At 40.1% G+C, this 13,281-nt stretch overlaps 2 protein-coding genes across 7 annotated transcripts in view; one reads left to right on the forward strand and one right to left on the reverse strand.

Annotated features, from left to right (window-relative positions):
- The window catches only part of LOC127417430 (transient receptor potential cation channel subfamily M member 7-like), a 45,905-nt gene extending 42,608 nt beyond the window's left edge, over positions 1-3,297 (forward strand). For all 3 annotated transcript variants that reach the window (XM_051657487.1, XM_051657486.1, XM_051657488.1), the window contains one exon: positions 1-3,297. In XM_051657487.1, coding sequence (XP_051513447.1) covers positions 1-131 — 131 coding nt within the window. In that variant the 3' untranslated portion in view covers positions 132-3,297.
- Positions 3,147-13,281, reverse strand: part of LOC127417431 (ubiquitin carboxyl-terminal hydrolase 8-like) — a 25,848-nt gene continuing 15,713 nt past the window's right edge. For 2 of the 4 annotated variants that reach the window (XM_051657491.1, XM_051657489.1), the window contains 4 exons: positions 7,212-7,448; positions 4,707-4,849; positions 4,483-4,615; positions 3,147-4,365 (listed from right to left, as the gene is read on the reverse strand). In XM_051657491.1, the coding sequence (XP_051513451.1) occupies positions 4,207-4,365; positions 4,483-4,615; positions 4,707-4,849; positions 7,212-7,448 (672 nt within the window). In that variant the 3' untranslated portion in view covers positions 3,147-4,206. The remainder of the gene's footprint in view (positions 4,366-4,482; positions 4,616-4,706; positions 4,850-7,211; positions 7,449-13,281) is intronic. The other 2 variants (XM_051657492.1, XM_051657490.1) reach the window with 2 other exon arrangements.

The following is a 13,281-nucleotide window of genomic DNA, read 5'->3' on the forward strand; positions in this document are numbered from 1 at the left end:
ACCTGAAACGAAATGAATACACTCCAGATAAAATGACACTGCAGCACGACCCCCCCGAGGGCCCATCCCACTCGCCTCCTACAGAGGGCACCAATAAAGAACAGCGTCCCCCGATGCACTTAATGCTGTGAGCCACACACACATGGGCACACTCAAAAGACTTGCATTACTGGAAACACACTAAAGTTACTACTGTCCTAAGTATTTGTGTGTTTGTACGTGTCTTTGCATTTGTATGTGTGTGGAGGACCTCTGTGTGGTTTGTATGAAATTACATTAGGGATGTGTCGTTTATGAACAAATGAACTGATGCAATTTAGAAATGTTCTAAAAAGTCAGCTTTGAGGATTATCACCTTTTAAGAGTATTTTTTTATTTTTTATGTCCATATGGAATTATAAAGTGCTTAAGAGCTGGTACAATATCACTGTATAGAGTAAAGTATTTATTCTGAACTTCAATACATTGCCTTGTATAAAATAAAAGCAGTTTTAAGTGCAATGGCTGTCACTTGCTTATATGAAATTATCAGATTTTGTACAGAGCTGAATGCCAGTAAAAAAAAAAATTGTGTACAGAACAATCCACATGTAGAGGATGAATGCATTTATGGTTCAAAGTTTATATATGTTTGAATCTCATGTAGATTATGGGCAGATTGCAATGCAAAAGTACAGCACAGTATATGTGATTCATTGTCCCGAACTCTGAAAGCAAATGCACACAATCATAACTTATCTTTATAATGTTACAGAGGTACTCTTGTCCTTTATTGTCATTGGAGTATTTTGTAAGAAATGTAATCCAGTGTATCTTATAGATACATTTATCTGGCACTATTATGATATTGAAACATGACAATGTTTGATGCTGGGGAAATGAATTGATCTGTAAAAAATTTTTACTGTACATTTAAACTAATAAAATGCTGAAAAATAAAATCTGATGTGCTTTTCTGTCACTGTGGTATTCATCTTTTACTGTTAACTATTATATTTAAATATAGTCAAATTATAATATTTGAACTGGTAGCATCGGTCAAAAGACATAGTCAATTGTTTGTTAATGATTAATCTGTTAATTAAATAGGTCTACATCCCAGTTCAAACACCACTGACCCATAAACTGTCATCACTGGGCTGCTAATCATGGCACTCAACAAAAACACTCAACACTCACTTTGCTGATGGACGTGCCTGAATCCCCTCAACATGGATGATTGGGGATCATTCATCAGATATTAAAAGAACAATTCACCCAAAACCCTCATGCCATCCCAGATGTGTATGACTTACTTTCTTCTGCAGAACACAAATTAAGATTTTTAGAAGACTATCTCAGCTCTGTAGGTCCATACAATGCAAGTGAATGGGCACCAACATTTTGAAGCTCCAAAAGTACATAAAGGCAGCATAAAAGTAATCCGTATGACTCCAGTGGTTTAATCCATATCTTTTGAAGCGATATGTGTGAGAGAAACAGATTGATATTTGTCTTTTTTTTTTTTTTTTTTTTTTTTTAACTATACATTTTTTTTTTTATTAACATTTTTATTGATTCGAACAAACAGGATTACACAAACAGAGCATACACACACAATCATTTTATAAAATTGTATTGTATTGGTCTCAGATTTTGACATCTAGGCTCAAGCAGTGGAACTTGTTGGATGAAAGTGTGCAAGTCGCAGATCAGAGGAAGCATCACCAACCTTTTTCCAGCTTCTTCACCCGTCAAGATGGGCTCTGCTTCTGCCACAATGTGACCAGTCTGTTCGAGGCAATCGGAATCGCCTGTAACCAGAATGAGTGGCGCCTCTTCATTGAGAGCTCATCCAGGAGTCTCAAAGCCGTGCTGCTCCATAATGGTAACAAGTACCCATCTCTTCCCCTGGCTCACTCAGTGCACCTCAAAGAGGATTACAACAGCATCAAGACCTTGTTGGACACCTTGAAGTATGATGAGTATGGCTGGGAGGTCATAGGAGACTTCAAAATGGTGGTATTCCTTATGGGTCTCCAAGGCGGTTTTGCCAAGTTTCCCTGCTATCTTTGCCATTGGGACAGCAGGGACACCAATGTGCACTACCACAGGCGGGACTGGCCACAGCGGACCGAGTTCTCTGTGGGGAGGAACAACGTCAAGTGGGAGCCACTGGTGGACCCCCAGAAGGTGCTGATGCCACCACTGCACATTAAATTGGGCCTTATGAAACAATTTGTCAGAGCTCTAGATAAGGAGTCAGCAGCCTTCAAGTACCTTCAAGACTTCTTCCCTAAGCTTTCTGAGGCAAAGGTCAAAGCGGTGTCTTCATCAGACCACAGATAATGAAGATCCTGGAGTGCAGTGAATTCCCCAAGAAGCTCACTAGTAAGGAGAAAGCGGCTTGGAACAGCTTTGTCGCAGTGGTTCAGGATTTCCTGGGCAATCACAAGGCTGAAAATTATGTGGAGCTGGTTGAGACTCTGAAAAACTACGGCACAATGGGCTGTAGGATGTCCCTCAAAGTCCATATACTAGATGCTCATCTTGATAAATTCAAGGAGAACATGTGAGCGTACTCGTCGGAGCAAGGCGAGCGTTTCCATCAGGATATACTGGACTTTGAACGCTGCTACCAAGGACAGTATAACGAGAACATGATGGGAGACTACATTTGGGGGCTGATTTGTGAAAGTGATTTACAGTACAATCATAATCTCGAAAAACTACTCACTTCTAAATCTTTTGTAGTCATTTTTGTATTACTCCATGTTCATTTGGATTCATGTTGTTTTTTTCTGACTTTATGTGAACGAAAAGACACAAATTCGCCCGTTTTCTCATTGGAAATAGGTACATTTCAAAATATCACTGTCCTGGTCACAAAAGCAAAGTTTGTGGGGAATAATAGCCATTTTCTATACTTTTGAGGTATAAGCAATTAGGAAATAACACTTACTACCCAGGAACAAATATTGTGTTACATAGTATGATCATTCATATATGATTTTATATATTAAACTAGCCTTGCTATTTTATGACAATGTGGTGGATTAAAGTTTCTGTCATGTGTCTTCAAATGTAACTCCCCATCAAACTTGTAAGCAAAGCTGTGTAAGCAACCAGAATGTATTGTATAGAAATAAGACCATGTCAAAAAAAGATTGGTTAAATAATGACAGAATTTTTATTATTAAATTTGCAAATTTAGTGATGACAAAGCAGCTTTGATTCAGAGTAATATTAGTAGAGAGAGAGAGAGAGAGAGAGCGAGAGATATCTCTGTCACAGTTAACTTTAGAATATATGATCAAATACCCTTATTACTACTAATGCTACTCTAGGGAATTTAACCAATTAGTTTAATGAATAATGTTATTTGCTGTACAGTAGTTTTCACTACATCACATTTACGAAGAAGGGTCTCATAACAGTCCAATGAGTGTTAGGCCTCATGCACTGTATGTTGTCATTAGTGCAGCACATCTGCGTCACACCTCTTTCAGGGTGAATCATTTTCTTTTGATTTTAGGGTGAAATGTGACCTTGACTTCTTGGCATGTTCTTTATGAGATTCACCCTTGACTCCCCTAAACACTACAGGACAGGCCAACAGGTGCACTTAACTACTTAACATGATTACATTTTTACTGCAGTCAAGTATGAGTGCGTATAATGACTGTGACTGAGTGGGTTTCTAAGTGATGTCATATGACGAGGGTTTATATGAGAAGGTAAGAAACAAATCCTCAGTAGTGATGATGGGATTTTTGTTGTTTCTCATCGAGAGTCTCTTTGTTTACTTTGGATCCAGCAACACCTGGCCAGAGACGTGTACTGCATTTTTGCAGGAAATATTTGGTCACTACATAATACATTTGGATTATAATGCGTGTGTGTGTGTGTATATTGGCGTATTATCGCATACAGGTCCTGCTTAATGACATCAGTCCAGCCGTGAGTTTGGAGGAAGCAGAAAGACTCTTGAGTGCGATTGAGACCTGAGTCTGTGTTCAAACCCTGCTACAGTCCTACAGAATGGACACTGCGGTACCGCCCACTGAGAGAAAGAGAGAAAGAGAGAGAGAGAGAGAGAGAGAGATGTTCCCTCAGCAGAAGTTTCCATCAGTCCTCATGCAATGGACTTTTAGCTCCGCCCACAGTTGCAATTCAAACATGTGTCAATCATCTCTAGTTACCGTAATGACAACCTGTTTGTTTCCCTCAAAGGGAGGAGTAAAAGAAGATGTAGGCTGCTGCTGAGCGGACGGAGGAGGAGGAGATGTCAGACACCTCGTGATCATCAAACTTGAACCAGCGCTGCTTGAGCGGGTTCTTACAGTATGCTGTGTAATGACCGCCGTCCATCCCGCCATAATGATTCTATTGAGAGAACAACAAAGACCACAATTACAGAGAAGTCTGAAACTGATGTAGGTTCAACTGATAGAGCTTAACGCTAGCAACGCCAAGGTCATGTGTTCGATGTGTTGTACTCACAGACACAGCGTACAGGTTGTATTTCTTCAGGTTGTGTTTGGGCCCAATGACATACTGCGATAGGTCCAGATTATCCAGTGGAAAATCAACCAACGTCTGGAGCTTTTCTCGCCACCGGCCATCGTATTTAAATCTTATAAATGCATAACAACACATTTCACGTTTCTGTACTTACATACTGGTATAATAAATCTCTGAACTAAGACAGTGAAGATTTCACATACCGTTTCAAGTGCACGAGCAAAATTGGTGGAACTTTCCAGATTTGCATTTTCTTGATGGCGTCTCGGTGCGTTTTGCAGTGTCGGCAGTAGAACCGGTTACTGTCCGTCAAACGCTCTTCCTTTGAAAACAACTTCAAGCAATCCTGTACAAACATACAAAACAACAGTCATGAGCAATCTTAGGCCAAGTGCACACCACAAGACAGAAGCTTGTCTCCCTGTGCGCACCTAAAGCTGCACTATGTAAGATTTTTTGGGTTACAATTAACAAAAGTTCATTATTGAGTGAGTACATAAAAAAATCCATGTTCAAAAACCTGTCCTTGTCTTACTCCAATTCACTAATGTAAGCCTACAATAATGATTTGTATTTAGAGCTGTCGGGTCAGATTTGGTGTGAATTCGCAGATGTCATTCGTCGTTGCATATTTACGTCATGTCTGTAAGATCAGAAAGAAGGTCCGGCTGTGGCGCAACTCACGTAAGTGTCGGAGAAGCGGGAAGCGATTGCAACAGGTGTTAAGCAGTGGCATGAAATCACACTTTTAATGGATTTTTAACTGTTTTTGACTATTTGGTGAAGTTGTTTACCTGCTATAATGCTTGGACATGTTTTCTGGTAGGGTTGCTGAAGCTTATATTGGTTGTCATGCTTTAATGAATCGAACATTATTTATGCGTTTACCGATTGCGATGCGTTTACAAGTTTAACTTTTTTTCCAGTGAAGTTACTGTAACGTTTACTAATATTTATGACTTCTGAATATTTTATAACATTGCTACAGTGGAGATTCCCTTAGTGTGTGTTTCTAAGTGTCCCTTTGTTTTCTTATTTCTTTTATCCCAGTCACAGAAATACACAAGTTGTTTTCACTTTCAATTGCCCTTTTAGCAGATAGTATGTTTAAACACAGTAGACAATTTAAAATTGCATCTAAAAGCCACTATAGGTACAAAGTGAAAGCACCATGAATGCATGCTCATCTCAAGTTGTTTGTGATTTACCGATTTCCTTGCACAGGAATGTACTTATTATTTTGTTTAGCATTTAACCATCTCTCCATTTTAACTTTACTTCTAAAGAAACGATTAAATGTTTATTATTGTAATTGCTATATTGCATATTTCTGCATATTATTTTCATGTTTAATAAAGTATACTTCATCTCCATCATTAATGAATTCTCATTTTGCATTCTTATATTAGAGTGTTATTGTTTGCCGTGCATAGACCTACTATTGTAGTATTACGGTTCACTTTCATTGTCCACTTAGGCTGTGTAAGATTGTACTATAAAAATGTAGCATCTTGAATTGAACTCATATCAGCCATTTCACAAATTGTACCTCTTAAATTGATATGTGTAGTACAATACATACATTAATGTGTAGTAGATAAAACACTTGAATAATTATATTAAAATACAATTAAGAGTGTTGTTTATCCTCCTCAAAGCAAGTAATATAAATGTTATAAATGTTAAAATAAATACCATAATATCAACATGAAAATAGCACATCGTGATGAGTCACGATCACAGGCAAAGCAGGTAACCACAAACCATGACACTCATCTGCCAGAAAACCAATGGCGAATCACAACTCGCGTAAAATGCTCCTCCGTAAGTTGCTTGCAATTTTAAGTTTCATCCACAGATGTCGCTGGAGAGCCTAAAGTTCCGTAGTGCAGCTTTTAAAACTCACAGATTCTTATTTTCTGTTGTGTTGTCGACTTTATAGTGGTGTAGACTAGCTGCGTCAATGACAAGATTGTGGTGAAAGGATTTCGTTCTCACACAAAGTCACATAAAAGACATTGTGCACCTGACGACTGGTCGGCCAAATTAAACTTACTGTAGCATCTGCAGCTACTCTGAGCCTGTCTCACAAATGTGCACACAAGAAGAGCATTATGACAGACATGAGTTAGCTATGATTTTGGGCTTTTTGTTGAAGACTTGAAACATGAAAGTTTGCCAAACTTCTGTCTTGTAGTCTGCGCTAAGCTTTAGGCCAGAAACATACTTCGCACAAGTACGTGTACGTAGATGTGAGTGCTTGGCCAACACATTGCCAATTTGCGGTCTGCTTGAACATAACGTGCATTTTTGTGTTGCGTTATCAAACCTCAGTACTCAAGGGGGCGATAGAGTTTCCTTCAAACGTCTGCCATTAAACTGGATGTGTTATTATTCAGGTAAGTTATTATAAATTTATTGACTTTACCTTACTTGTTCAGCAATATTCTCTTCTGTTGACTTATAGTTGTAATAGTTGACGACTTGAAAGCTAAAACTAATGACCACTATAGCGCCCCTTGTGACAACGTTGAGAATGCAATGCGTACTTACGTTGCATTATGAATTGAGGTCTGACATATTTTAGAACGTGACAAAACACACACTCGAGCTTGTGTATCTTGAAACATCTGCATTCATGAACTTGCATGGAGTATGATTCGGCTTTTAACCTAATGCCTGTGTGAGCGTGTGAGAGAGTGTGTGACCTGTAGAGAGCACTTGCTGCTGGACATCATCTCCAGCGTGAGGTACATGAAGGTCTCAAATGTACGTGACTTATGTTGACAGCTCATGCATTGAACCGTGGATTTAAACTGGCCCTGAAACAGAGCAACGATGATGGACTCGTTCAGCAGCTTGTGTTTAGACCAGGCCAGTTCTGCAGCGCTCACATCGTCCAGATGATCGATTTCTTCTTCCTTATAACCTCTCCGTTTTTCTGCCTGGGAGAGAAAAACATAAATCATTACTGTGGTCTCAATTCTCATGTTGGATCAGAACTTTTAAAAACCCCATGAAATCAAAATTAAAGTTTTGTTATTTTTATCCCATATGCATATGTTGGGCAATTCCATGGAAATGTCAACCATATCATGAAAAAATAATAACTTTTAACCCAAGGAACAAAATGCCCTTTCAAGTTCTGTCATGGTATAATGGATAATGCTGTCCAGACCGTTAGAGGGTGCTGCTTGTTCACACAGCGCTGACTGAAGCGCTGATTACATTCTAGTTTTAAACGCAGCCTTTCAAACTTCAAGCAAAATTTGCTGGTTTCAAAGCGTTTTGGATAGTTTTATCTCATCATGTATAGGTAAGTGCCGCTTTCACAACTGTCGTGTCCATTTATGGTGGCTGCCCTTCTGGCCCCGCCTGCCGGAAGGCTTTTCCCCACCTCTCTAGAGCTTGGGAGGGGGACAAGGGGAGGGAAAGAAAAAAAAAGTAGAGGAAAAGGGCAAGGCGGAGCGACAGTGAGAGAGAGAGAGGAGAGAGAGAAAAAAACTTGCTCGCCGGTTCCCAGACACGCCATCGCCTAGTCCTTGATCACTCCTCCACCCTCTGGCGGACGACAGCCGCTCCTCCCCGGGCGGACCAGAGCAAGTCATCTGACCCTTGGTGGATGGAATGCCCCTCCGCGTTCTGGTGGCCGGTAGGGAGCCCCTCCGGCCCTGGCAACGGCTCCACCGCTCCAGGCGGCTGGCAGTAAGCCTCTCCACCCCTCGCGGACGGCTGCTCCTTTGGGCGGATGGCAGTGGCGAGGACTCCACGACAGCGCATCCCTCCTCCCTCCCGGGTTTCGGCACAAATGTAACAAGGTTAAAATGGGAAAGGAGGAGGTGGGAACCGGCTGAACAGTCAAAGTAATATTTAATCAAACAAAAAGACACACGACACAAACACACACACGGCAGCTGCATGTGGCTCTCTCTCTCTCTCGAACTGCCGCATCCTGCTGCACTTATCCCTCTCATCGGCTGATTAGCCCGATTGGGGGCCGGGCGTGCATAGTCACGGTCCCGGCCACGCCCTCCTCCTCGTCACAACAAAATATATGATTTATTAATACATGGCATTGAACAAATCATTAATTAATTTGCTTAAAACAGACAGAGAAGGGTGAGTCAGCGTATTATATCTAACAAATTAATAAAGTACAGAACCTGTAATATTTTGCAAAATCATTGCTTTTCAACAACTTTCATGTCGACACATCCCTTCCAATGTCCCAACTCTAGAACTCATCTATCACCTAGAATTCAGAGTTTCCCACTTGTAAGTACGACTTCGTTTGGTCATTCATGTGCTCGGAACTTGTAATTACGATATTTCCGATTCTACTTGAAGGGCACATCTCTTCATGTTTCAGTAGCAGAGTTTCTTCCTGCATTGAAAATTTTTCGCCGGTTGCCCAATCAAAATTATGGGCTGCCAAAACAAAATTCATGATATTTATCTCGCGGTTGGCGCTTTATATCACTAAATATGCTTCTCATGAGACAGTGAGACTCACATGAGTCATCATAGAACCACTCGCACAAGGGATCCGCTCTACAGTATTATTTTCGTATACATTTTTTTTTTTTACAAATACACCCTTACTCAAATCATCAATTTCAAATCATCACCCTTATTAAAATTTATCAAAATTTTACAGCTGTAACAGTAACTGTGGCATTTTGACAAAAATTGTGAAAATTGTGAATTCCACAGTGAAGCGCGTATTACATGTCGACTATTCATTTATATAATTAAAATCACACACTTTTGCGCTTTAACGATCAAACTGGGCCATGTAGCAAACTGTTTATCCGTCAGAAGAAGAAAACACAAATCAAAATAAAAGCTCATGTCAAAATAAAAGCTAGACACTTGAAATTAAAGAAATTGCAACAAAAATATACTACAACTGTATAGTAAAATGTAATATTTACTGTAGCAATATTATAATAAATAATAATTAATAAAATAATAATAATTAAGCAATATATCACAGGCAAAGTTTTTTTTTAAAATGCAATGGTATGTTGAAAAGAAACTGTTCTTTAAAACATGGAACTCTGGATTCTTTTCCATTTTTAGAAAAGGATTTAGGAAAAAAATAAAAAAAGATTTTAGTAGGGCGCTACTTAAAAACACTTAAGCAATGCATCCTTAATTGAGAAACACTTGAAGGATACATGCATTTTTTTCCCAATTAACATTTTTTATTGATTCGTACAGATAACAAAGAAAAACAAAACATATATACACTGAATCAACATTTAACCCCCATTATTACCCCTCCCCAATCACCAACCCCAACCTGACCCTCAACGAACATCCCTGTGGTCACATTTAAGTATACACAAAAAAAATAAAAATAATAATAAATAATAATTTAATAATAATAATAATAATAATATTTTATATATATATTTATTTATTTTTGTGTATACTTAAATGTGACCACAGGGATGTTCACACATTTAAAACTATGCTTCTCTCTCCACAGCCCCTCCACGAGAGTCCCCCAAAAACACCAAATAACTGCCCCATTTCCCATCAAATGAATCCCAGATCCCCAGCCTTCTACGACACCTCCTCGAAAGCTGCAATCCTCCCCATCTCTGCGCACCACTCCCGAAATGAGGGCGCTCCAGCGTACTTCCATCACCTTAAAACAATCTGTCTGCCTATCATAACACTGGTCAGGACCCAATTTTTTATGTGTTTATCCCCTATATTGATGACCGCCCCATCACGTAAAATACAGAGTCTGGGGCAAAATGAAATTTGAGTGCCCAATACGTCACACATAAAACTCTGAACCTTCAACCAAAATTCTTGGATCTTAACACATCCCCAAAAGACATGGTTTGTGTCTCAATCTTCTGATTGGCATTGCCAGCAGGTGGGCGTGTCTTTAAGACCAAGCCTATACAATCTAGAGGGGGTCCGATAGAATCAATGTAAAATCTTGAATTGCATAAGGCGCGCCCTTGCATTTCTAGATACAGACTCCTCCTTCCTCCAATACCAAGTTTAAATCTTTCTCCCATAATCTCTTAATAGAAGTTGAAGCTCCATCCCCCAGACTCTGAATTAGCAGGGAGTAATACACTGATGCCTCATGACCTTTTCCAAAAGCAGTAATCACCACTCCCAGAGTATCTGCCGCTTTAGGGGGGTGTATGCTACTCCCAAAAATAGTACAGAGCAGGTGGCACAGTTGTAAATACCTATAAAACTGAGATCTGGGGATCTCAAAATGTTGAACCAAATTTTCAAAAGATCTCAACACCAGTCTCATATAGGTCACTGAGCATATTAACCTCCCTCACAATCCACTCTGACCAGCAGAAAGGGGACTTATTAATACATAATTTTGGGTTCTGCCATATGCTCAAGGCAACATTTAAATAAATGTCCAAGTTAAACACACTGGACACTTTTGTCCATACCGCGTGCAAATGTGAGATAACGGGGTGTAACTTAACTTCTCCGATTAGTTTGATAGAAGGCTTTGCAATGACAAAATAGGGGCAAGAACATGCTTTTCAATACCAAACCAAGGAGTGGCTCTCTCAGGTGGAAGCGACCAATGAGCCAAATGTCTGAGACCTAATGCATAATAATAAAACTAAATCTTGGGTAGGCCTAGCCCACCTTTGTCAATCGGCATATGTAACTTATTGAAATGTAATCTGGGACGCTTACCATTCCAAATGAAGGACTTCGCTATACTATCAAATTGCTTGAAATAAGAGAGGGGGACATCTACAGGGAGAGATTGTAACAAGTAGTTAAATTTTGGAATACAATTAATTTTAATAACATTAACCTTCCCAATCATCGATAAGTGTAACGAAGCCCACCTGTCCACATCATTCGAAAACCTTTTTATTAAGGGATCAAAATTAACTCTGACTAAATCTACTAAATCCAACAAATTTGCTGGGAATAAAATGCCCAGATACTTAATACCTTGTTTGAGCCACTGGAAGGTGCCCGGCTGGAAAGCCGTTACTGGGCAGTACGCTGTCAGAGCCAAAGCTTCGGATTTAGACCAATTGACTCTGTATCCTGAGAACTTAGAAAAGGAATTAATAATTCTGTGGAGGCAAGGCATAGATCTAGTAGGGTCGGAGAGAAATAACAAAATATCATCTGCGTAAAGCAAAAGCTTATGCGCCATACCTCCCGCCACCACCCCTGGAAAATCATCCTCTTTCTTATCGCAGCTGCTAATGGTTCCAGGGCACGACAGAACAATAATGGGGAAAGAGGGCAACCCTGCCGGGTGCCACTATCCAGAGTAAAATAATCTGAAATTAATCCATTCGTTTGTACCGCCGCTACCGGGTGTCTATAAAGTAACTTAATCCATCCAATAAAAGTTTTCCCTAACCCGTATATTTCCAAAATCTTAAAAAGATAATCCCAGGGTGCCTGGGTAGCTCAGTGGTAAAGATGCTGGCTACCACTCCTGGAGTTCGCTAGCTCGCTAGTTCGAATACCAGGGTGTGCTGAGTGATTCCAGCCAGGTCTCCTAAGCAACCAAAATTGGCCCGGTTGCTAGGGAGGGTAGAGTCACATGGGGTAACCTCCTCGTGATCGCTAAAATGTGGTTTGTTCTCAGTGGGGCGCGTGGTGAGTTGAGCGTGGTTGCCACGGTGGATGGCGTGAAGCCTCTACAGGTGCTATGTCTCCGTGGCAACATGCTCAACAAGCCACGTGATAAGATGCGCAGGTTGACGATCTCAGACGCGGAGGCAACCGGGATTCGTCCTCTGCCACCCGGACCGAGGCGATTCACTACGCGACCACGAGGACTTAAAAAGCACATTGGGCATTCCAAATTGGAAGAGAAAAAAAAAAGATAATCCCATTCTACCATATCAAATGCCTTTTTGGCATCAGGTGAGATGGCAGTAACCGGAGTCTAATCATTCACCACTGACCACATGATATTGATGAAAAACCTAATATTATCAGAAGAGCAATGACCCCGAATAAACTCCACCTGATCTATATGTATAAGAGATGTCATAACTTAATCGGTTAGCCAGAATTTTTGACAATATTTTAACGTCTATCTGGATCAGGGAAATTGGACGGTAACTCTTACACTCACTTGGATCTTTGTCTTTTTTAAGAATCAGACTGATCCAGGCTTGTATCATGGTTGGCAGAAGCTTTCCATTCTTTAATGATTCTGTATAAACTTCTAACAAAAGTGGAGCCAGTTCTGTAGCATAAGATCTAAAAAACTCGGCAGCAAAGCCATCTGGCCCCGGAGCCTTGCCTGTAGGCAAGGCCTTAATTACCTCACTAAGCTCCTCCAAGTTTATCTCAGAAATAGAGAATTTTTTTGCTCCATCGTCAATTTAGGGAGTTCTAATGGTTCCACAAAATTTCTAATATACTCATCAGTAGACGAAGACATGGAACTATTGAGATCAAGATAGAATTCTTTAAAGCATTATTAATATCAATGGCCCAGGTAAATATCTTACCACCAGCAGATTTCACTGAGGGAATTGTAGAAAAAGACTCTCTGCTTTATATATCTAGCCAAATGCTTCCCTGCTTTGTCCCATGACTCAAAGTATGACTGTCCTGTCATTCAGGGAATGGCCAAAACTCCACCTTCCGTGACAAAATAGTATTATATCTGTATTTCAATCAGGTCAATTCTCTGAGGCCATCAGACGACATTAGGCACTTCAGCTCTGCCTCTGCACTTTTAATATTCCCTTCCAACTCCACGAGTTCTCGTGCTTTGGATTGTTTGGT

This window comes from Myxocyprinus asiaticus, chromosome 26, assembly GCF_019703515.2.
Source record: "Myxocyprinus asiaticus isolate MX2 ecotype Aquarium Trade chromosome 26, UBuf_Myxa_2, whole genome shotgun sequence".
Classification (NCBI taxonomy): Eukaryota; Metazoa; Chordata; class Actinopteri; order Cypriniformes; family Catostomidae; genus Myxocyprinus; species Myxocyprinus asiaticus.